Source organism: Hesperophylax consimilis, chromosome 25, assembly GCF_061612785.1.
Source record: "Hesperophylax consimilis isolate HC1 chromosome 25, BYU_Hcon_1.0, whole genome shotgun sequence".
NCBI classification, from domain to species: domain Eukaryota; kingdom Metazoa; phylum Arthropoda; class Insecta; order Trichoptera; family Limnephilidae; genus Hesperophylax; species Hesperophylax consimilis.
Genome location: NC_142860.1, coordinates 20,523,751 through 20,550,660, shown reverse-complemented (window position 1 = coordinate 20,550,660; position 26,910 = coordinate 20,523,751). Strand labels below are relative to the sequence as shown.

General features: G+C 31.2%; 2 protein-coding genes across 3 annotated transcripts in view; one reads left to right on the top strand and one right to left on the bottom strand.

Annotated features, from left to right (window-relative positions):
• Positions 1–26,910, bottom strand: part of LOC149411655 (ABC transporter G family member 20) — a 177,762-nt gene that overhangs the window by 116,983 nt on the left and 33,869 nt on the right. The window contains exon 2 of one of the 2 annotated variants that reach the window (XM_089646950.1): positions 2,407–2,628. In XM_089646950.1, the coding sequence (XP_089503076.1) occupies positions 2,407–2,531 (125 nt within the window). In that variant the 5' untranslated portion in view covers positions 2,532–2,628. The remainder of the gene's footprint in view (positions 1–2,406; positions 2,629–26,910) is intronic. The other variant, XM_089646951.1, reaches the window with a different exon arrangement.
• Positions 21,442–26,910, top strand: part of Osi17 (DUF1676 domain-containing protein Osi17) — a 159,396-nt gene continuing 153,927 nt past the window's right edge. The window contains exon 1 of the mRNA XM_089646714.1: positions 21,442–21,494. Coding sequence (XP_089502840.1) covers positions 21,442–21,494 — 53 coding nt within the window. The remainder of the gene's footprint in view (positions 21,495–26,910) is intronic.

Here is a 26,910-nt window from a genome sequence, read left to right as displayed (position 1 = left end):
AATATTATCTATTCATTTAAATAAAAATGTAAATGTTAATTTGTTTAAAATATTTAATCTCCGAAAGTTCTAAGCGGATTGCTTTGAAATTTTGACACAATGTTGCATTCGATTACGCGTGTGTTTTATATTTATATTAAATTTTTATATTATTTACTTTTATTCTTCTAGACACAAATAGACCTATGTACCCATATAACTTCTCCGCTTCTACTATTTTGTTTTGTTGAATCTTTTAAACTCAATTAAATGCGTCAGGATTCATTTTTGCCATTATGTTTACATTCTTCTTTATTGTATTAATTTTTATATGTTTACTCTGATACAAAATGCTTGTATTTTTTTTAAAGAAAAGCCCACTAGGGCGTGTAATAAATAAAAATACATATATTATATAGATGACACCTGCGACAGTTTTTACATGTAAAATGTACTTTTTTTTAAATAGATGAGATCTGCTCATCTGTTTTTCATCTGAATTAAGGAAACTAACATATGTGTGGTAATATAAGGCAAATGTGAGGTAAAAACGTGTTTGCCAGAGTTAAAATTTAAAGTATGAAAAATTTTCCAGGCTTTTTGGTAAATGGAATGGATAGGATTAAGAACTGTGCGAAGAACGGTAATTGGTTTGTGCATATAGAACGGATGAACGAAGAAACGAATGAAATAGAACATATGATGGAGTACTGAATGGTAGAATAAGTCGGGACACTCCGTGGCCTCCGTCGTCGATAAGTAAGGTTCTCGAAGATCCGAAAGTCCCGGGTTCAAATCCCGGCGTGCGCAAGTAAATTTTATTTGATGATATTGTGTTTTTCAAAATTTATTAATTTAAAATAGTATTTAGTATACTTGCAGCACGTTCCAGAGTACAAGAAACTTTCAGTGTCGCCCTGGTGTAAGAACACCATTGAGAATCGAAACGTTGCTTGAAATGGCTTTAGCCGTGTTTGGCGACCAGATATGAATAGCCAGGTACACCTCCACCTTCCAATTCCCCATCTCCACTACTTTCAGCCTCATAACGTACCCCAACTGGGGATACCATAGTCTGACAAGCACTAGACGGTTGGGAGCAGTTGGGACTGTGCGGTATCCACATAAAAAGCATCAAATAGGGTCAAATTCAGAATAACCAATGTAAGAGAAGATACATGAATGTGAATGAAGCAAGGAGTTTGCCAAGACATAGTTGTGTGGCGTTCCCTGCGGAGAAACGGCGTGATGGTTAGTTAGTTATCCTAAACTCAAGTTACTAAACACCGTGTAATGTACCCGGGTCATTGAGATTAAAAACATTTGGTTGTTTTCGATTCGGGTGCAAACTGGGTACACTGCGGTCAGCAAAAAAGCACAACAAAATAGCTCCCATAAACACAAATAAAATTAAATGATTAGTGCCACAATTAAATATGAATTCAGTGAAAATATTTTTTATGATAATTTGTTAAAGATGTTATCCTGAATGTTAATTATGTGAATTCGATGACTCGGTATAAATACGTTTGGTTTGAATTAATTGAAATGAATCAACGCAATATATTTTGTTTGTATATGTTCTCATCTCTTCTTCAATAAACTAAAATAAGGTAGATATCCTCGTCTGTCTGTTTGTGCACTTAGTTCTTCTAAACTAAGCCACGGATTTCATAAACTTCATAAACAAAAATAATGTAAGTACATAAAATAATTAAAATGGAGATCAAAATATTAATGTATTGTAAGATCCTCTCGACCTACAATGAGTTTTGTAACTCATCGGGATTGCTCTAGCCAGAAATAAAAAATACTTCATAAACAAACATGTATATAAATACATAAAATAATTAAAATGGATATCCAGATTTTAAACATATTAATGTATTGTAAGATCCTCTCGACCTAAAATGAGTTGTGTAACTCATCGGGATTGCTCTAGCAAGAAATAAAAAATTCTTCATAAACAAACATGTATGTAAATACATAAAAAAATTAAAATGGAGATCCAGATTTTAAACTTCATAAACAAACATAATGTAAATAAATAAAATAATTAAAATGGAGATCTACGTATTAAGCTTCATAAACAAACATATATGTAAATATATAAAATAATTAAAATGGAGATTTACATATTAAGCTTTATAAGCAAACATAATGTAAATACATAAAATAATTAAAATAGAGATCTACGTATTTTTTTTATTTTTGTAAGAAACAAACAGCTTTTATATAATATACAATGACAGATATAAATATACAAGTTAATTGAAGTCAAGCCATAGAAGTTTCTTATGTTGAAGTTAATTGGAAATGAAGTTTTAATATCTTTAAATTAATTTGGTGTTAAAGGAAGGAGAGAGGGTATTAAACTTCATAACCAAACATATATATAAATACATAAAATAATTAACAATTACTTACATCATTCCCTTTTCCACCGTCATGTTCAAATAGTTCAGGACTATTTTTTTCTTAGGGTCGCTTTTCTTCCCGTAATATTTGTACGCCTGCCTCACTATCACAGCGGGTTCTTCTTTGGTAGCCATTTCGACGAACTGATGAATTTATTGTCTCACAAGAAAACTTAAAACTTAATTCACTTCGAATTAATTAATCAAACACTTTTCATTTATCATCACTACGCTTGGAAAAAAATAAGTTTTTATTACTTTAACTCCACACAGGAGGCCATGGGGAAAAAAATCCTTAGGGCTATGTCATGTTTTGGGAGGCAGTGTTGAAGGTTTTTTTAGGAGAGGAGGGAATGAACAAAGGTCTTGAAGAGAGCCATTTTGTAGAAGGGAGGAAATACAGTAGCCGGAATATCATTCCACAACCGAGCTGTTGAGCTCAAGTCGTAGAAACGATCCTTTCTCATGTGACAAATGTCAACCTTGTACAGATGTTGGGCGCGTGTTTTCCGACAATGCACCGGTGACTAAAGGATCAATGACGCAGGTTCCTCGGATCATCTTTCATTGATTTATTCAGATGGTGGACCACCACACAGCTCTGTATTTATTGCTTCTTGCTTTATTCACATTCATGGATCGTCTCATACATACCCTTCTATATTCTAACTTTTGACACGATCAAATTTAAGCATTTGATTAAGTTTATCGTGCTATGTCATAACTATAATTTATAAGGTTTTTTCCCTTTCTGAAAAACGTTATTTAGTGTGTTTTTTTCTTGCCTTTTAACTCTTGACAGGCCAAGATGCCAAACAAAACGTCTGTAACCAAGTGGGTCTTCCGACGACCCCATGCATTTTTCTCTCTTATGGGCTTTTAAACTATAGAAAACCAAATTATTCAGTCAATTATTAATGGCAGCTATACGTAAAATACTAAAATGGTATGTCAAGTATTTAAACTAATATAAGGGGGATAGTAGTTGTGCGTTCTACCTACTCCCCCACTTAGCTGCGTGATAGTTAACAACCTCAATACCAACAATATAAAATAATGAGTAAAATTTTAAGCAAAAAATTTAAAGCGCCAAATATTTTTGATCCATTAATTTTATTATCTATTTTTATTGATTTTATATCCAATACAAAAAGCAGTCGCAGATAAGAAAAAAAATTGCCAAACAAAAATAAAAATTGTAAAGTTTTTTTTTTGTATCGCGACTCTGATAAATTAAGTGCGTAATAAATTTTTTATAATTTCATTCACAATTAATGAAATAGTTTCATGGTCGGCATTAAAATTTGATTTACATAAACTATTTTTTTTTAATCTCGAGGTCAAATGATGTCCTTCTTGATCTGAAACAAAGAAAAACAACGATTAATTCAATAAATAATTTAGAAAAAAAACAAGCATTGAAAATTTAAAGCAGGAAGTTTTGTGCATTTAAATGTTATGTTTTAATAATAATAAATAGATTCCAAATTAATTTTTTTTCTTCTAGAACATCCTTAATAATAAAGATTGTTTTTCACGTTTTTAAATTAACTATACCCATCTGTTTGATCTTAAGAGTTTTCTTTATAAGCTTGCCGCAATAAAGCTAAAGAAGTTTAGAAACGTAAGTATTGTGTTTTTCCTTAAATGTTTATTTGTTCTTTTTTGTTTTTGTTATGTATTTTTATTTGTATTATTTGAATTTATTTAGGAAACATACAGTTGTACATGTAAATTAATTTTACATTAAAGTTGAATAAAATAAATCCAGTAAAGTTCTATAATTTAATATAATTAAGTTTCCGGATTCCACAACGTAATACTAGAAGTCAGAATTTATTTCGGTGTTGAAATTCTGGGACTAACTACCATAGGTATTACTCTTTGCCCAGAATACTAATGGAGGGAAAAAATATACCAAGTCAGTGGACATCTTCAATTTATCTTTGAACAAACATAAATATTGTCAATGAAACAATTCAGCTATGTACAATAAATTAATATTTTGCATATCCCTTTCAGCCCCAGTGTTAATTAAAATTAACATGAACTTTGTGATTTTTTTTACCATAACGGTAGCGATTTAGAAAAACCATGTTTTCGTTTTCTTATAGTTTGTAGTATTTTCTGTGGCGTCTATTTTTTCCGCTCTGTTGAAATCCTTATTCCCGCCACAACAACGATAAATATTTTGAGATCTGCTGATTGTGAGTTTCATCGAATTTCTGCCGTCATTGATTACTTAATTTAAGGTGTGATATCAATATTTCATACTCGAATTACAAATATTTTAACGCATTAAGATGTGTTCTATAATAATAACATCAGTTCAATTCACTGATCACAGTCATTTCTCAGAATATCATAAATGAATTTCAATGTTCATTCAAATTAACACTGGTAGTGTCGGACATGTTTTCGACTAGTATCGCGAATTTTTAAAGATTTATTTTCCTTGATTATTTCTTTATTTCTGGATGAATTTTAGTTAAAATTTTATTTGTTTGTACCTTAGAGATTATCACTTCATTGTAAATGTGCATTTTTGACATGAAACAGTTATTTGTATTACTTTTGTGTTATGTTTATTTTATTTCTATTTAAAAAATACCCTCTGACGCCCAATGTTAATTCAATTTAACATATAAAAATTTTTAAAAAAAATCAAAAAATTAAATAAAAAAATATTTCAAATAATTTTCTGAGGTATTATCAAGCATTACATTATTATTGTTGAAACAATAATGCGGGTGTGAAAGGCTTAAGAATATTTTCTTTAAATAAAAATAGAATATTTACATGTAAAAGCCCTGAAAAAAAGCGTTAATTAATAAATGAATAAATCATTGGATTGCTTTGCGAGTTACTTTTATCCGCTAATGTTAACTTTAACTTTGCACTACTGTACTAATTAGACCTGCTTACATGTATCTGTAATATTTGTCTATTTGAGGCAGAGGGAATGAGATACCTGAGCCAAAAAATATGTGAATACTGCATAATAGTCCCAACTTCTACCAACACTCTGGAGCCTGTGAGACTATGGCACCCTCATATGGAATAAATGGGGGTATGTCGTGAGGCTAAATATAGTGGGGAGGGGAAGCAGTTGGGGAAAAGGGAAGTGAGCGAGTTTCTGGATATTCAGATATGGTCACCAAACAGAGCTAAAGCCGTTTCAAGTAACGGTTCAATTTTGAATGGTGGTCTTTCACCTGGTCGATACTCGAGTATTACGAGTATTTTCCTCTCTTCAACATGCAGTAATTACTCCGGATTCGTAGTCGAAGATTAACTCACTCTAACTAGAGGCCATGAATGAATGATTATTGAGCGTGGATTACTGTATAACGGAGTACAAGAGGAATATATGATATATGAAACACAATAATATGTAAAATGAAAATGGCGACGGCTCAAAAATACACGGTATGAGCAAGTGAATAAAATAATTATTTTGGGTGATGATTTGGAAAAGAGAAGAGTAGTTATTTATTAATGTTCTCTATAAAACGGTTATGCTATATATTGGAATAACGATACGATTACAATATACGTAAGTTATGTATGCACACGAATGGGCACGAATTAATATAATAATATAATTTATAATCTTTATTTAGTAAATTTGCAATTACAGACATGTAAATAGATAGAATACATAAGAAGTTTAGGATTCTCATAATCTGCCTTACTAGGCTAGTGGCTAGCCTGTGTTGAGGCAGTCATTCCAAAACAATATTGTGAAAGGTACTGTTATCCTGCATAACTACCAACTGTTAAATAACTATTAGCAAACCTTAATTTTAAGATTGTTCACAGAAAATCACACCTTCGTCGAACATTTGACTTATTTTACGCTGCGTAATAAAATCCTTTTAAGGAAGTGTAACCTTCCGTGTAATAAAAATTAAACAGTCTGTCTACTTGTCCTTGTCAACCTATTTACAGAAAATTACACGTGTTATTAGCAAGTCAACAAATTTTGACGCAGGTAATCGAAAACATATCACTATAGCCAGTCATCGATAATATCATTTCGTAAATAAAATTTCCAAATTTATCATTTTTTCTGGAAACTTCATGAATATTATGAATGACGTCAGAAAATTTGGTGTGTCGCATCCGTGTGTGAAAATCAAATAATTAAGGTAATATTGGAACAGGTATTTTGGGTAATGCTATTTGGTCCCAACTGCTCACAACCGTCTTGAGTCGGTAAGACTACGGCCTCACCGATTGGGGTTGTTGTGAGGCTGGATGGAAAGGAGACGGGAAGAGGAAGGTGGGGATATACCTGGTGATTCAGACCTGGTTACCAAACGCGACAAAAGCAATTTAAAGTAACGTTTCAATCATGAATGTTGGTCTTACACAAGGGCAATACTGAGAGTATCTTCTAACCTGGAACGTGCCGCAAACCTTTTATATATTATATTATGAATAATTTTTGAAATAATAAAAAAACGCGACCTCCGGATTGCTAGTTGAGGCCTTGGCTATCTAGAAGTGTAAGTAATTAAATTAGAGGTTCCCAAGTAACACGATGACAGGGATTAACTAAAAAAGGAAGTCATTAAATTAACTCACTTCCCGACATCCGACCGAGCTGAAACTAGGCAGACTCGTTGTCGATGACTATGCATTCTATCATTCACCACTTTGATATGACTCATGCACACTTGGTTTTCCTTTAAATAAGTGTAGATCATACTTCTTAGGATTTTCTGTTCTTTGTCATCCCTATTTGGGATATGTTGCGAGGCTGAGGGGAGTGAGGAGGGACAAACGTGGAAAAAAGAAAGATTATTCAATATTATATTTTTTTTACAATTCTACATTTTAAAACTTACATTTCTAAATTCATTATCCTTTCTTATTAGATTAATACTCTAAAAATACGTAGAGACGTAAAACAGACAATTTAATTTATTTTAAAACATAAAATACTTAACTCCTAATTCGACTGTTCCGAACTTCTGCAACTCATAAATCTAACATCTACGCGTATCAAGAGCAGCACGACAAAATACACTATTCTACTGCAGAATAACTAAGTAAACTAACAACTACTACATGTCTCATTTACAGATACTGCGCGCAGCGATTCTACACTGCGGTAAATCAATACTTACAATACAATACCATATTAAATACTTATCCCAACCCTATTCTTAAACCTAACAACTGAATTAAAAAAATGTTACTTGTGTTTTTTTTTTACTATTCTGATTTTATTTTTTATAATTTTTTTTATGTTAAAGTTGTAATTAAATTGTAAATTATTTTATGTCAAGGTTGTACTTAATTTCTAAATTATTTATGTTAAAATTGTAAATCATTTTATGTTGACGTTGTGCTTAAATTATCTTCTGTTAAAGTTGTACGTAAATTGTAAATTATTTTATGTTAAAGTTGTACTTTAATTGTAAATCATTTTATGTTAAAGTTGTACTTATATTATACATTATTTTGTGTTCGAATTGTACTTAAATTGAAATGATTTTATTTAAAAGTTGTAATTATAATGGAGATTATTTTATGTTAAAGTTGTAATTATAATATAACATATATCGTCGGCCTACTGGCTAAGTCCACTAAGTCACTAAAACACAATCCTGAGATAATCGCATTTTAATATTTAGCGATTTTGGAAAGGCTATAAGTGGATGAATATCTCTAAAATACATATTTTTTAATATTTTATAATTTAGATTGAACCCTTTAGTACCTTATCAATACACAATATTAGTTGAAAGCAATAACAGCAACCTTTAATTAAAGATTTACAAAAAAATGAGCCAGACTTAGTGGTTTTTACCCGTCAATAATGACGTAGTGTGCTTTGCTTGTTAAGATTATTGTCAAATTGTTGACTGAAATGCTGCAAAATAGCTTTAAGATTATTTTAATTATAATATTTAATTATTAAATACCGATTTTTACTTCTTATAATAATTTCTAAATAAGACAAAAGTTTTTTTTAGGTTGTTTTTTTATTAAAATAATAATAATTACAAATTATTGTTGGTACCTACTGAAATTCAGATATTCAAAGCTACCAAAGAAATATTAATGATAATAATAATCACATAAAAGATATTATGACGAATATCAGAAATAAACAATGTGTGTTTTTAGATGAAATAAAAAAGATTATAAAAACATTAATCAACGTAAAAATAAGCAATGTTTGTAATATTTAGTAGAAATAAATATGAAAATTGTACCTAGGTTGCATGAAGTTAGTAATAGATACGCAGATGTGGCAGATCTATTTAACTGCACGCAAGGTAGGTACAAGAGGGCTATGCTATCAAATCTTTTCAATCAATAGTAATTTAATCTAATTCTACCTTATTTGCACTATAGAAACTTATGTACTTGTATCTCTTGTTTACTTACTAACTTACTCTCTAATGTCATTTCACAATCAAATGCCACATATATTTGTAATTCTTTTTTTTAAATATTTCTACGATTTTAACTGTGACATGTTATCATTGTTTATGGTATATTTATACCGTTGATATTAAATAAATAAATAAAACCAAGAATGCAATACAAATTTTAACATTTATTACAAATAAAAATAATAATAATTACCAATCATTATTGGTGTTTACTGAAAGACACATTCATAATATTTTATAATAATAAAAAAGGCTTTTAAGGGATGCGTATACGTGTAGACATGTACATAGGTACGGTACACTCTACTCATCTTCAGGATCGGAATCAGAAAAGCTGGGCTCAGGAGCTACATTTTTGATGCTACTTAAACATGGTATATTTTCATATCAGTTATGTAAGGCTGGTGGAATAATATTGGTCTTACTTAGTTTTCACAGGTCATTCTTTTTTTGCGACTGATATTGGAATGGGCTTTGTATAAAGCTATGGTATAATAACATTGCTTTGCTCTTCGATCTGTGCATGTGTTATTTTATTTCTGATTGGTCGTGAAAGGGAGGCAACGGAAATCCTCTTGTAGTCACTGGAATAGTCATACCGATATTCTATGTTTGGTATTTTTTCTGATATCGGAAGCATTTAACTTTTAGCCATTTGACAATGTTGGAATCCTCATCAACCTTCTTATTTTTAATTGTCATTTCAACCAACTTTTTCAGATCTAAAAAATCTGTAAATAAAACTTCTTTAGTTTCATATGGAGGCTTATTTTTTTTTGTAAGTTCGAGCCATTTTAAAAACGTTGATCCATTCGTGCACACTAAAGATATCCAAATGTTTTGTTTTGTTTTCAATTGCACTGTGCATTGAGTCTACTTTCATAAATGAATGACCGCTTTCAAGAAATTTTTGTTCAATAACACACATGGAAGTGTTTTGGACGAAATGCAGGAACAGCGCGGAAATTTGTATATTTCTATTTTGTCCACCACAAGCATCTGAAAATATGGATACTTCAGTGATTTGCTGTGGGAGTTGTTTTAAATAAATGGCCATGCACGTTCCAATTTCACAACTACCCTTTTTCCCGTTATTTTCTGTCCAAAGGTAACAGAGACCCTTATTTGGAGGTGCCGCTTCATAGATTGTAAAATTATACAAATTTAACTTTCGCAAATAATAAAGTAAGCTCACTTGGGAGCAAGGTTTTTTTTGGCAAAACACTTTGCAAGTCACATGTTATAGACATTAAAGTAGAATCCTCAATAGTTCTTTTCTTATCTTCGTCTTTGGCTTTCATGGATGCAGATTTTCGGTTTTGGTGTTGTTGATAGTTATCTTCAAGGGTTTCCTTTTCTGGGGCACCGGCCTTGTTGTATACTGTACAGGTGACGCATTGATCTTTCTTTGGTTTGAAGAAGGACAAGTTATAGTTCTGGCAGAATATTCTTCGGTAAGTTATAAGACTAACAGGATTGTCATCACCGTCTTCTGTACACTTCCCTTCATACAGCGCATGCATATTTGCAATGGTTAGTTTGGAATCTTAATATTGCCTCTTTGTGAATTTCCGTATATAGTGGCTCTCTAGTGAAGGAAAGTTTTCAATATGTTGCTTCACTTTTAAAAATCTACCGTCGTCGGTTTTGTTAGATGGAGCCCTTCGCCTAGTGTATAATGTCTGACTTAATGTGTTTTGCTTGCCAATAATATCGGATTTATGACTTAGTGTGAATTTAAAAACATGATTATATCGAAAACGATTAAATATACGACTAAATGGAGTATGCCAGTCGAAAGAGGACGATTTTTTACATAAGACCTCATACTTAAGTCATTTCATGAAGAAACGGGACTTTGTGGACTTTGCCGCCAAGCCGACGATATAAGCCTTCTGGGCATTAAATAAAGTCCTTGTAAAGTAATCGTAACTAATTTACTTGTAAACAAACCCAAACCTGAATAGTAACTAAAATTTGCCTAAATATAACTACTGAAAAGGTAGCTTCCACCACTTGCTGACATTGACTTTCATCTGTATTATAAAAACATATATTTGATTACGTATTCAAAATGAGTTTCTCAGCCTTGTGAAAAGTGACGTATTTTCATAATTTGTCGTAGAACCTGATTGTTTTTTTTATAATTATTTTAATTTACCCACGCTATGATATTGAAACATAAAGAGAAGTTTGGTCCTGACATAGTTTACCCCACATAGATATTTCTTTATAAGGTTTAATCAGCTTTTTAATAAGTCCGTTGAAACGATCTATTCTTTGCCTTGTCAATTGTTGATGAAGTTGTTGTATTTGTGCATTGAATTGTTTTTTTGACTATGCCACACGACAGAGGAAAACTTTTTTTTGGAACCTTAATTTTAAGTTGAATAAATCTAACACCATCATTTTACTAGCATTTGTTAATCCAAATATTGTTAGGGAACGGTTAGGTTAAAGTAAATCAAGTACGTCTTTTAAGAGGAAGCTACAAGCCAAAAATCTGTATATTCTTGGAATACCTTATATTGTAGGTAATAAGCATTAAAATCGCTTGACAAACGGAGTCTAGAAACGTTCAATTTCCAGCACAAAACTGGTTTTTATTTATTTTGTTAATAATTTTATAAGAAAGCAAAAAAAAAAAAGTTAATCAAGTGAAACTGTCACAGATAATTTTAGATATAATACTGTATTTTTTTTAAGTTGTTTCCTTAACGCGTTCATACATTTCTGTTGCAAAAATTTATTTTTTAAGTTTACATTTATATTTTTATTGAGTAATTTATTATTTTATTTGTATTCTACTCAAGCGAAACGATAGGAAAACCTTCCATTTATCTAAAGCATGTTTTTTGGTATTCATAATATACACCAATTAGTTATAAAGATTAATCAAAATAGTGATTTAGCACTAAGCTTCACCTTAAAACCATGCATTTAGAATTTCTACCGATTTATTACACAATTTTCTTGAATAATTAAAGTTTTTGAGCTTTCAAAAAATATACGTTATTTTTGTAGATAATCTTTATACACTTGCTGGTAATTTCTGAAAACATATGAAATTCACCCGATAGAAAAAACATGCACCGAAAATTACAACAAACACATTTGGTTCTGTTATTTAACGTGTTGAAGATATAAAAAAAACACAACGTTTCTGTAAATGCTAATTAAGACATATGTAGAAAGATTTTTGCTTTATTTTAAATAAATTAATGCTTTATTAAATGTTTCAGCTGCCACTTATTAATTGAGTTTTTTTAATTAACCCGACGCCCTCTAAAATTTGTATTTACATATCTTCGTTCCTAGCTATTTTTTTTCTTCTTTTTTAATGCTTACTTCGAAGCCTTAACTAACTAACAAATCATCACGCCGTTTCCCGGTAGAGGTAGGCAGAGAGGACAGACCGCCAAGCAACTCGGTCTTGGTAGACACTTCTTGCTTTAGTCACATTCATATATACTCATTACCCATATGTTATTCTGATTCTTATAACCCGACTCAAGAATTTCGTTCACTTGACCATGCCATGTCTTCCTCGGGCGTCCTGACTTTATCTACCATACACTGCCTCTCTATTTTCATCGTTATTAATATTCTAAATAAAACCATTGATTTATAAAATGACTACCACGAAGGCTATGATTACGGTTGCTTTATGGGATTTTACTGCCAGACAGTTGGAAAGGAGAAGAGTGTCAAGGGAATCCACTGCTCGGAACTGATTTATCTTTTTATTTGTTTAAAATAATATGAATTTGAAAAACAAATCTATTCATATGCTCGTACGTACACGTAACGATAAAAATTTAAAAAGCTGCTCTGGGGAAACATTTAACTATTTTCAGTATTTTTAGACATAATGTTACGGTTATGAAAATTAAAAAAAATAAACATTAGTTTTGCCAACCCGATTTATGGGTTCAAAAATATTTTTAAAAAACTTGAGGATTCTGGAGCCATTTTTTTTAAGGGTAGAAAAGTGAAAAATGAAAAACGAAATACTTTTGAGAATGTTTTACCAGCTATTCCAAAAATTATTTGAGGTAAAAACTTAATTAAAATTTTGGTAACCGGTGACATTTATTATCATTTTTTTTCATAAACAAACAACAAAAAAACTATTCACATGACGTCATCGGTCTTTTTTCCGAGTAACCCAACTCCTAACCCGACCCTAACTGTCAAACACTGTCCTACTGTTTTTTAACGTTTTTAGTTAAAAAAAAAAATATATATATATTACAAAAAATCTCTGTATTCACTGGTTAAAATAATTCGTGTATATCTCTTAATACCCTTCGAAATAGAGTTTTTCCAGTTTTCTCATTATTATTGCATGTACGATGTTTTATTTATTTATTCATTTTCGACAGTTTAAATTTAATCAGTTTGTACATAAGTATCGTATAGCTAAAATTAAATCCAATTATGAATTTCCTCCTTGTGACTTTACCTCTACTGAGAAAGCATAATATGGAATAAGTAATTTAGATTTCTGAGAAAGGAATATGAATTAAAAAATTTATACAAAACAAAAGATTATAAACAATACATTTATAGCCATGGAGAGAGGTTGTAGATATAAATCAAATCATAATAGATATATAAACAATAGAGACATAAACATTATTCACAAACCATCAGAGAAATATTCTTTTATCGACCTCTTGTATTTGGTAAGTTCGCAACTGAAAATATCAACCTTGGATACTACGCTATTGTAATTATTGCATAGTCTGTTCAGGCAAGAATTCTGCTTAGAGTTCGTTTTGCATTTTGAAATATTTACCAATAAAAAATGGTGTAATTTATTTATTTTTTTACTAACGCCCTTTTTAGGAACTTGTACATACGAATAGTAAAAAATATATACAGATTAATAAAGTACATATTTACCATACATAACTAAACTGTCTCAGTAACAATCTTTTGTATTTGTTAAGTGATAAATTAAAGATGTCCACTGACTCAGCATTATTCTGGGCAGTGAAGAATTCAAATCATTGTTTAGCATTTCTGCAATGAAAAAAATCCCGACTTCTAGCATTACGTAAAAGACTATCCCATCAAAACCGTGGTTTCAATAAATCGCCTATTTTTCTATTCCAAAAGAGTTATTTCCTCATTCATTCCAATGGAAATTGTTCCACTCTTTCTCACCTTTATAAAATTCACGTCCTTGATTGTACGTTCTGTGGTTTTTAACTTTAGATCACATGTTTTTTGTTAGTCCCTCTCTAAACAAATACCCTCTCTTCTATCAAGCCTTATGTAAAATTGCCTCATCTCTTCTAAGTGATGGACTAGAACACCCCCAAAAGGTGAGAGCAAGAAACACTGAAAAAAAACAAACATAAAAGTTTTCTTATGCTCGCTAACTTTCAATAATACTGTTCAATAAATGAATAAACCCGAAACTGCTGCAATAAACAGCTAATAACACCAATAAATTTGATAAATTAATAAAAAAAACCCTCAGTAAAACAGAGAAACTCAAAACAAATTTGACGTCAATCGGATTACAATAAAAACAGATATTAATGTTATTGTAAATTTGAATAATTAGACAAAAACGAATAAACCTTTACTTGCTTGGAACGAATAGAGATAAGTTAATACTAGTAGTTCTGATGACAATAGACGTCGCACCTAAAAAAGTATGTTTCTAATTTTCTTTTATGTAATAAATCAAAAACAAAATATCCGGTGAAATTATGAGACTTGTAAGTAGGTACTTAAATATACATAATATAATATTTTATGGAACATTCTTTAAATTTCAAATAAGGAATTAAAATTTTTTATTCGAAACGTGACTTGTTTTTCAAACTACCTTCTGGCAGTTAGGTGCCATAATGTTGATTAATCCTATTTTAGTAGGACACGCGATCTCTGAAAAATTAAAAATGTTCTATTGAACACGGCTACCATATTGACATAATACATTTATATACAGATGCAATGCCAAAAGGTCGAGTTGAAATAGTCAGTCAATTAACCATATAATTTTAGTTAACCTAACAATAACGAGAGTAACATAATTAATAAGTAAAAAACACGGAAAAAAAATTGGGTTTCGATCAGGAGTTGAACTGGCAGTCTTTCCTACCGAACCCAATTCATCTACTGCATTTTCAGCAATCTCTTGTTTGTTGAAAATTGTTAGCATTATGTAGAAATGTTTTAATTTTTCCATGATAGATATTAGTCCATACTGACGCTCGGTTCAATTCAGAAATTATTTACTTCCAACAGAAAGTACGTCTAACAGGAAAAAAATCACAAAGAAACAGATTTCTTGGAATAAAAATTAGTAAATAATGAAATTCACAATGTAATTACAATATATGTAGGTAGAAATAAAGATCAGTAGTGATTAAATTTAAGGCGATGCACTACGTTGTGTAATATTTCAAATTGAGCCGCTATTAATAACAATCCTTACATATATGGCGATTAGGTTTAAATTACCGCTTAACACCATTCGCCTGTTTTGATTTATGTAAGAAAAAAACATGGCCAAAAAGTGCCTTTTATTTTATTTTGTGGATGTTCAGGCATAAATATTAAATTTTTTCCATCATTTTATAAATAACTTAATTTTCCACATTATACAATAAAATCATAACCGAAAATGGGTTCGTAAGTAGGAGATTTTAAACTTTAAAGCAGTTTTCATGGGCCTATACATTATTTTTTTCTGGGCTTATAAAAAGACTTATATAAAAAAAATACTCGATCATTTCAAAGGCCAAGATGTATTCTACTGGCAGTATTTAATTAAAGCATCTGAAACATTTCTAGGCGACCAAATTTTCAAACCAAAAACACATGATTTTGCATTTCTACGTAGTGCATCGCCTTAAATTAAAATGAGAATATTCTTGGTTCCTACCGGAATATAATTGATCCATATATGACTATCACCTTACTGGAAAACTATTTGAATTATAGAACATGACGATTGAAAATAAAAAGTTATAATTCGAGTGCGTTTGTTTTTGAAAATAGAATAAGGATTGGGATGTGATTGGGACTACTATGGAAGCAAGTTGTTGGCGTTTTTCGTGTACATAATCTCGTTGAAAAGTAAAAATAAGGAAGTCAACGATCTTTGAAGTGGTTTTAAGTACTCATTTGTTTTGTTGTGGCGATAATTACCTCGAGCTATCGCGGTAATTATGTTGTGTGCTTCTTTGCAGAAATACAGTGGTAAGTGATTGGTCAACCAGTTTTCCTTCCGTCCATACCCTGTTCATTCCTATACTAATTATCACCCAACTCCAGCAAACACCCATTCATTATTTGCAGCCCATTTTTAGATACATCCCTAGAGATGATATAGGCCGTGAGGGAGATTATTTTCCTCAGGGTCTCATGTGTAGTGTTGATTTAAAAAATGGAAAAAGCCATTCAAATTTGATGATACCTAACATACCCGTTCTGTTTATAATATTTTTCAGCTTCAGACACAAATAATATTTCTTACTTCTATCTGAGCTATTGGAGGTATAGTTTGAGTTGAATTTAAAAAAGGAATGACCGTTTGAAGAGAAAGGTTGCCAGGGCAAAGAACCGACGTGATATTAGCCGCAGGGCCATCGGACGTAAACAATTTTTTGCTGTTCCATTTTTAAACACTCGGAGCGCATAAAATGACGGAGCATTTTTAGATAGGTACTGAGTTAATCAATCATTGAACTGAGGTGTTTGAACTTTTTTCAACATGGTCTCACATCTTCTTTGTTAGTAAAATACATATTTATCTTTTCATCTTGTTCGTAGGAACCCGCTCCCTATTTTTTCTTCTTTAACTTTTAACCGGTTTAAATGGTTTGGGCGTGTGATAGATAGGAGTGTAAGGAGAATATATGACGCAAATGCGAATGTTAGAAAAAGTCGGGGACACCCGAGGAAGATATGGCACGATCAAGTTAGTCAAATTTGAACGATCGGTGGCTGAGTTCAATCCAAGTGTTCAATTCCTCGGCTGGCTAAGTCCTCAATCAAAACACAAGCATCATTTTCCGCTGACTGTGGTGGTAGTAGGAGATATTAAAATATTTTCAGGTTATTCGTAACCCGGGAATGTTTGTCTTCCTTTTTAAAAAAAAAATAAAAAAAAAAAACTATAGTTGGGTCATGTCAAGAGTCAGAATAATAGTAAAGTAAGAATGAGATGGTGTATGAATGTGAATAAGGCAAGGAGTGTGTGCCAAGATCGAGATGTTTGGTGGCCCGTCCTCTCTGCCCACTGACATATAAAAAATGCAAAAAACAACAAGTTATAAGCTGTTAATTTAATTAACACCTCCCTAATTGAGAATAACTCGTGTTGATTGTCCATTTGGTTACAAGTATAGTACTATGTAACCCAAGTGGTTTTAAACACTTTTTTATTGATGCCTTAAATTTAGACAGTGGCTTGTAATATCTTACAATATTAATTCCATTAATTTAATTTCTTCTGTTAATTTCATTTTGTCTTTGGTCTGTGAGCAATGGCGTAGTTATAGCATTCACCCTCACCCCCCTCAATTATATAGTCCTTGCCTTTGAGTAAAACCCGTAACTAGATTGCATATAGTTACGAGAAGGCTATAATAACATACCTCAATAATAATAATAAAATTTAAAAAAAACTTATATCATTGATGTCGCTATTCCAAATTCCATTAATATTCAAAAATTTGTTTCTGAAAAAATAAGAAAATACACAGATTTAGGAAATGAGATCAAAAGAATTTGACATTCTCAGACTATAAAAATATTACCATTGTTATTTCGGCTACTGGCATTATATCTAGCTCTCTCAATCAAACTTTAGGCGTATTAGATCTGTCAAAGAATTTATAAATAAAAATGCAAAAAATCAGTCATTTTAAATACATGTAGGATTACGAAAGATTTTTTAAATATTTATATTGAAGGATTAGTAGGATTTATAGGTCCAATTAGAAGTTCTACCGAGCCGAACCCTCTGATATGAAAATAGGTGATTCGACGTGTCGTTCTTGTATTGTTTTGTATTTATTATGCTTCTATAATGCACTTGCATAATATGAATTGACTAGATGATCATTTATGGAAAAGTGTGTGGAAGGGTTTAGTTTTTCCTATGGGGAAGATTTAAACCGGACATAAAGTCGGAAAATGAAATTAAGGTAAGCGTAAAGCAATTTTTCAGCTTGGTTTACATATGTATAATTTTAATATCAAATATGACTTCATGATTACAATTACTAATTTATTATTGATTTACTTATCACATGTTTGTAAAGGCAGTGCTTTAATTTCATGCATTGTAGATTAGATAGATTTTTTAGTATTATTTCAACCGCCATGCTAGGGATGTCCTTGTGTTATGGCGGATTAAGTTTACAGATCGAAGCTTTTTATATGTATAATAGTTTTTACTATATTTTTTGTCAAACTGACATTTAATTACTTTTTTTTTTTTTTAAAAAAGAAAGACAAGCATTCCCAGGTTACGAATAACCCAACAATGTTTGAAAATCTCCTACTACCACCACAGGTTACTTAATACTTAAAATTATTCTCGCTTCATCTTAATCTTCTACATTCAAACTTGAATTGTATAATTTCATAAAAAAGTAACTTTAAGTTACCTGCAATTTCATAATATTGTGTCAACAAAAATCTAGCTGACAACCAGTCTGTAAATTGCCATCTCAACACAGGCGTTTTACACCTAGTGAGATGGGCAATACGTCATTATTGTAATTAAAAGTAAAAAAAATAATGAAATAAATACAATTCAGATTTAGTTATAAATATGATTGGATAAGGAATGTGAGAAATGTATGGTTAGAGTGTAGAATGTTATGATAGAAACGTATTGCAGATGTAATCCATAATGTTATTTGTGTTTTGAAAGTATTGAGTTGAAGTAGATGAATTGTCGTATTGTATATAATAAATAACACATTTAAAAAAATAATACGTTCCCGACTAAACTAGGTGCATGAATGTATTATGGTGGTTGAACTTTATTCCTATATTAATATTTCGTTATTTTGCAAAAGGCCTCGACAGTAGAGTGATGAAATATTTAAACAAACCTACCTCTAATATTGCGTTACTGTTTCTTTTGACCAGCCTTGACAGATCATAAATTCGCAGTAGGCGTAGTATAATTGCGTCATAAAAATTAATAACATTTCTTCACATCTTTTAGCCGAATGTTTAAATTACGATTCACTACCCAATATACCAATATAACACCTCTGAGATACAAGTGTATCAATTCACAAGAAATTCTTAGCAAACCTGTCAACACAGGAAATATTATACGACATTCGTTAGGTGACTGCGTATTTGCTTGAGAAAAATAAACTCAATATTTTGAGAATCTCAATCATTTTGCGGTTTAGTGTTTTTCGAAGAAAGGAATTTGGGTTTCGCTAAAACCCCTTTTCAACTCGTTGTTTTGTGTTCAAAGTTGTTTGCAGAAAGTTCTTTGAACTTCTTTTTAATTTGGGCTTCATCCATTCCAATAAAATGGTATTTTTGCTGGTTTTTTATTCTAGCAAAAAATTACGATGTGATATTTTTATTAATATTTTTTTTGACGAATAATTTTCTATAACGAATTAAAATGTGACATTTTCGATTGTTCGTTTTTATTTGTGACTTTGGCAGTGTCGACATCACGCGGGTGACGTTGGTGACAGTCGTATTTTTTTACCTTAGCTCCACACAGGAGGCCCCGAGGAATTTATCTTTATATACTGTGTGGAGGGTTTTTTAAGGAAAGGAAGGAGAGGAAAATAAGGGAAGGAAAAATATATGAGGGGTGGGTTCGAATCTGGGATTCACTGTGACTAAGAGTGACGGGCGTTTGAATTTATCCCCCACTGCGGTGCAAAGCGATGTATCGAGAATCTCTTGCTGGAATAAATATCTCCTTCAATAGTTTCTCCAAATCCGGTTAACCACACACTAGGTGGGCAGGTACCTAGGCAATCCGCACCCCATGAACCCGGGCACCCCTGCTAGTCACCAAACGTAGCAAACCACTTGGGGTGACGTGGTGTTGGTTTTCCAATGAATGGTCCCGGAACGGAGGCACTCATACCCGCCTACCAAATTATTGAAATAGAAGAAGAACATTGTCTTACCAGACATCGGCATTTTCTATGTCGCAGTGATGTTTTAGCCAGTTGCAACAGTTTCGGATTGTGCGATATTTGATCGTTTTTGAAATCAATAATCACGAATGAAAATATTAAAATTACATATTTTAGTACGATAATCGTAATCAGAAAAATAAACTTTAAATCTTCTACACATTTTTAACGGTAGATATTAATAATTTGTGTCTATACCTCGTTATATACCTATTAAGGGGGATTTTATTTTCGTATTTAAAAAAAAAATGTTCCAATAATCTCTATATCTACTTTTTATGTTAGTAAATTGAAGATTAAGAACAGATATTTTCACAGAGGCGAAACATATAATTATTGTATCGGAACTTGACTGTCTTACCGGTACAGGCCTTATTATGGCACAAAATATTGATTCATTATATATCTGAATCCGAATATAAGAGGAAAGCGGAACATGAACACAATACTAGGTTTACAAAAAATCAAGGAATGCTTGTACCAAAATCTAACAATAAATATGGACAGTGAACCCTGGAATATAACGTGCCCAAAATATTCAACATGTTACCAAGCAATATAAAAAATTGCGAATTACCTCAGAGATTCAAATATATGCTGAAAACATGGCTAATAAGCAGAGATACTCTGTATTAGTAATACTCTTGATTATGGCAGTGGTTAGTGATAAATACTATGTATAAGTTGTTTTGTAATTAGTAATGATATTATGTACATATGTTATATTGTAATTGAACATGAACATCCTGTTGATAAACTGCTTAATTGCGCTTTAGTGGGATTGTACTTTGAAGAATAATAAAAAATAGTAAAAAAGACGTCCTACGAAAACATTCCATATTTAATGTGAATTCTATACATTTTTGTTTTATTTTCCAATGTACATTTGTTACTTAAATTTTGTTTACTTTACTACCGGTTTCGACACAACCGTGTCATTAACTAGCAATCTTAAAACGAAACCGGTAGCTAAGTAAACAAAATTTAAGTAAAAAATGTACATTAAGAAATGAAAATAAAAGTCGTTTGATCTTTGTGGTTATATTAAGTTATCGAGGGTTGGATAAATGTATAAATATTTATGACTGTGGGTGAAGCAAGATGCGAAATATAGTACCTATGATTTATTATCTCGTGAGAAAATATTAAGTGCATATTAAATAATTTTGAAAGCCCAATTTTGTGAGATATTCACACATCACTAGCAGTTAAAAACCCGCTCCGCGGGTTTTTTTTGTTATAATCGTTGTTCTGTCAAAATGGTGCGAAATTATTATTTACGTAAATAATATTAAATAAAATATTTTTAAAAATCGTAAATGTTAAAAGTTGTTGTTTATTGTCATTAAGTTGAAAAATGAAAAGTTTGTTTTATTTTTAAAAGCATATTAAAACGGTAGTTTGGTAGTTTGAATTGATGAAATTGTACGTATTTGTTATGGATTATTTCAAATAAGATTATTCGCTATTATGCAGCCCGAGGTGCGCTCTGTCGGCCAACAAGGAAACTACTCCAACGGCCGGTAAAGGAGGGATTGACATTTTCAAGGAACCTTAGATGGACCTATGCGGAATTTACCCGAAACATACGATTTGAATTCGACTAATTAGGTAGCCGAAACCGTCCAGACGCTGGCGTAATATTACAAAACTAGCAGTTAAAAACCCGCTCCGCGGGTTTTTTTCTGCTAGGCCCTGCGGGCGGCTCTTAGTTGGGCTTCGCCCATTTTAAGTGATATTAACAACAGTTACATTTAATAGATAGATATTAGAACATTCACAGAGAGAGGGTGAGTAGGTATATATATTGTTAAAACACGGAACAGGAAGGAGTTAATTAATAATAACATGCTAAATTTACGCATAATAAGAATGACAGTTGTTTGAATAAATGAAATTTTACGTATTTGTGATGGATTATTTCAAATGAAACACTATTATTGACTACATGTCTACAACTGATATTAACTGTTATCGTACCTAATATAATTAGCTCATAGGAGACTTGCAGTGCTTGAATATGTGTAACAACCGTCAATGTCTAGAAGTTGAATCAATATCGTTTAGTTTGTCACAATTAAAGATAGTTTTAACAAAGTTGACTTAAATAATAGATTATTACATATTGATTAATTGTACCCGTGTTTATGAATAAAAGGAGGGTAATTGTGCGATGACATTAGCATTCGGTTTAATTAAAATGTGTTAATTTTACTCCAACTGGTGGTAATTCTTTACCTACAACTGTTACTGTATCTAATAAAGTTTAAAGTTAGATTATATATACACCTTCATCAGGAGAGTAAAAATCTATATATAAAGGTAGATTATTACAATATAGCGCCCCTGAGGTGATATCTCACAAAAGCGGCGCTATGCAAATTGTCCAATAAATAAATAAATATAATGTTTACATTTTATTGTGTATACACCGAAGTCAAAAATTAAATATAGATTGCAATTGGGAAAGAAGAAGTGGAAGGAGGGGGGAGGGGCAAGAGTAGGCTGGGTTTATAATAATTAGGAATTACAATATCGTTAGACGGGAAAGACCAGTTGAGTGGGAAAATATTTAAAAAAGGGTTTATAAAAAAATTCTTGTTAATTATATCTGCTTTTATATGAATATGTTTCCTCATTTCTAAAATTTCAAAATTATTTATAGTGAAGTATTTTAAGACCTGAAAAAAACAAATAGCATATAAGCATAAAACAATATATTCATAAGACAAATAGCATTTAATAACGGTTATTCTAATAAATTGATAGTTGAAATACTAAATAAAAATATTAAACACATTCTCTTCAAACGGTCTTTCTAAAGATAGAAATAAACAATGGCGTAGAATTCTGTTTGTGGATAACGATACTTCTAAAATTATATATATAAACTATCCTGGTACCATTCAACTGGCGTTTTACACTAATAACAATGAAGAAATATATTCTTAATAATAAAGATAGCAAAATTCAAACAAAAAAATCAGGAGTTTAAAAACTCAATTGAGATGATTTTAATTTCTTTTACAAAGGTAGAACCAATAAAAACTTTGAAGTCAGAACTAAAGAATATCGCAGGGCTATAAATGGAAATAGTGAATCTGAGTTTGCAAATAATCTTTTGAATAATGATCACACTTTCGATAAAAATTCAGGTCTTAAAATACTTCACTCAGGATATAAAGCATCGTAAATAAATAATTTTGAAATTTTAGAAATTAGAAAACATGCCAATATAAAATCAGATATAATTAATAAGAAAAAAATATATAAATAATAATGATAAATGCCATTACAAAGTGATAAGCTTCCAGAAGAAATCTTCTTATAAAACGCTTGTTAATGGTAAGTAGTCAAGTATTGTGAGCTGCATATTTAAATATTCGCGCCAGGCATTTGGTTCGTTTTTAAACCGCCAGAGGTGCGCTCTGTCGGCCATCTTGAAGAAACGCGTGAATTTTTATAAACGTCAACCATAATCACGTAACTGTGGAGAATTTTCATTGTAATGTAATTAATCCAATGGATTATGAACTTTCTAAAACATATTTTCTTCGATATTATCCAAAAATTATATGAGCAGAAACGATGCTTTTAAAGAAATCTCGTATTATTATGAGGCGATCCTATTTTAGTATGGAATCGTGTCTTAATATTCAAGTTACCCGAAACAGACAATTTTAATTTGACCAATCAGAGGGCCTACATCGTCCAGACGCTGGGACAATAATACTATCAGATTATTTATAATCAAACATACTAATTTCGTTGATCTTTTTTGATTGAACTCTAATTCGCCTTGAATTAAAGTGTGTTTTTCGAAATTGGAACTGTTTGTGAGAAGAATAATTCAGACAAGTGATAATGTAGGTACTTATCGCCGTTTTCAACGTAATGTATTAATAATTTCCCGTAATATTTCACGGGTCTGAACTAATTATATAATTAGATTATTATAAAAGTGCTTATCTATTGCAAAAAAATACTTTGGGAATAAATTACAGATTTCATTAAAATTATCATATTATACAAAGAAAAAATGCAGATATTATAAAAATTTTGCGTTACAGTGTTTTGTTTCCATCTTCTAGATCTGAAATGATATATTTTAACCGTATTTTTTATTTGTTATAAACCTTCATGAAGAAATAATTTTTTGATTTTGCTTAAAAACATATATATATATCTAGTTTTTTTCAGGCTTAAAAGGGAAAATAAATATTCTTCTTCAGAAAAGTGGAAAATAAAATAAGCTTTACAAAACTCTTTACAAAAAAATGATACTCCAATAACATTACAATTAATTCCATAACACCTACCAAATAACGATCAATATATGAAAATTTGGCGTACGCGCTCGAAATTATAACAAAACATCCGCACGACCACATGTCTAATACGAGTAATGCGTGATGACTGATGACAATGACATTAATGATTTTAGTCATGCCCCATGTGGCCGGAATGGCGGCTGACTGCGACATATATATTTTGATGATGTTTAATTATTTGGTGATGAGCCGTCGTGCATTGTTTCTTCATACTGTGACCATGGTTTTTTTATACAATGTAAAATGGCTTTACTGAGATCTTAAATTATGTTTTGGTCTAGCAAGTAAGTTGTTGTCATCGGAGAGCCATTATTTTGCGAAGTGTTACCTTTTCCCATTATTGGCTATTTAGGTTAAGGTTGGAATTTGATATTAATTGAAAGCTATCCAATCGACTGTAATTTTAAATAACGTAGTATCTCATATGACAGGTGATAATTCAAAGAGACTGGACAACTCCTTATATCTTGCAGTTGCTTCGCTTTAATGCCTTCTTTCTCATTTAAGCATTCGGATTTCTATCGACTTATAACATGTTTCTCCTGAACACTAAGTTTTTAAGTTCGTAAAAAAATGTATGTCATCGTAAGATAATATCTATATATTTGTAGAACCATTTCGGTTGTACAAATTTATAGATATTATCTATACAAATGTAAAGATAGATATTATCTACAAATCTATACAAATGTATGTGAAGATATTATCTACAAATGTATGTATAGATATTATCTACAAATATATGGATATTATCTATACATTTATAGAACCGAAATGGTAATTATATTATATTCACTTGACGGAAAAAGTCGCAAAGTATGCTGCGAAAATTATTAAAAACACATTTAAAATATTATGTATTTAACATGTTATAGATACGGAAAAAAAACGCAGTATTTCTTTAAATGAAACTTAGGCATTTGTCAATAGATTTTTGCTCTATGTTAAACAAGTTAATTTTCACTAATTGATCTCTGACATTCTTATTTACATATCTTATATTCCTTTCAAACCACCTTTTTCTTATTTTAAAACGCTTACTACGGAGCCTTAAGGAGATTCGATGCGAAGAAATTCAAAATCATTTAAAATGATGTGATTTTGGTTTTTAAATTCGGTCGCCTAGAAAATTTATACGTGACTTAATTAAATAATAATTAGAATTCATTCCAGAATGTATGCAGGGATAGTGCAATGCAATACATTCCATCTTTGGAAATAATATTAAAAATAATTAGAATAAGATAAATAAATAGGCACAAAAATGCGGAATTTAAGTGAAAAAAAAGATACACAAAAAAATGTGTGAAAGCAGCCGTTTATGGAGGATAATTGGACATCTCCCTTCTCCAGAGGGCCATCAGGGGGGACTCCATCCAGGCAACCATGGCAGTAGTGATTGTGTTACTTGACTGGCGTAGTCTGTGCCATTAGCTTCCCATGTGGTGACGGAGAAGCGCTCTGAAAGAGTGCTCTCGTCCCTCCAGGAACGTTTCCGTAGCGCTGCAGTATCTCGGTAGGCGGAATAGTTGGCGATAAGCATTATTGTAAGCGACTTTTATTGTACTGTACTGTAAACAAAGCAAGTAGAATACATCTTAGCCTTTAATGTAATAATAATAAAAATACGTCTTTTTATAAGTTTAGAAAAACATAAAGTATCAGGCACATAAAAAAAGCTTTGAAACTTGAAATCTTTTACTTTATAGAACCTCTTTTCGAATACTGTTTTATTGTAAAATGTATTAAATTATGTTCTTTAGATTACGATTGGAAAACACTTTGACATTTGTGACAACATTACAAAATGAAATAAAAATTCATTTTTGCGACTTTTTTGCATAGAAAAATCAAAGTCGGCGGCCAGTGAAAGGGGAATTTCAACCATAATTGCGTAAGAAGTGCATAATTTCGACCGGTTCCGAATGTTACATACCGAGGTGGATCACCAAGTGGCACATTTATTACACTACAAGCACGTGGGAGATATTACAAAAATTGTTATGAAAATTTAATAAATGCAATTGCTGATGGCTAGCCTGATGGATAGCTATCAGAATGGCTAGCTAGCCAGCAGTCCTGGAATGCTGATAGCTATCAGAATGACTAGCTATCGAGCAGTCCATAGAATGCCGATAGCTAGCCTGATGGATAGCTATCAGAATTGCTAGCAATCCAGCGTAGGTACATGAAATGCTGATAGCTGGCTTGATGGATAGCTATCAGAATGGCTGGCTATCCAGCAGTCCATGGAATGCTGTTAGCTAGCCTGATGGACAGCTATCAGGGAGTGAGGTGAAGAGATAAAACGAGAAGAGACAAGACAAACGTAGAATGAATGCGATAGAAATGAATTTTTGGGGTATATCTACGTTGTGTAAAAATATACGACATTAACTCGGATAAGAACGTTGTTAAGAAAACAGATGCTTATAGATAGTCATTTAGCACAAAAATTTACCACAAGTTGCAATTGCCTTTATCAACATGGTTTTCAAATGTTTTTAAATCACACATTATTCGTTGACAAATGTTTACCCTAAGTTTATCAAAACCTATATTAAGCGTTCAATATACATCTGAAATAAACACAACATCCGCTGTCGAT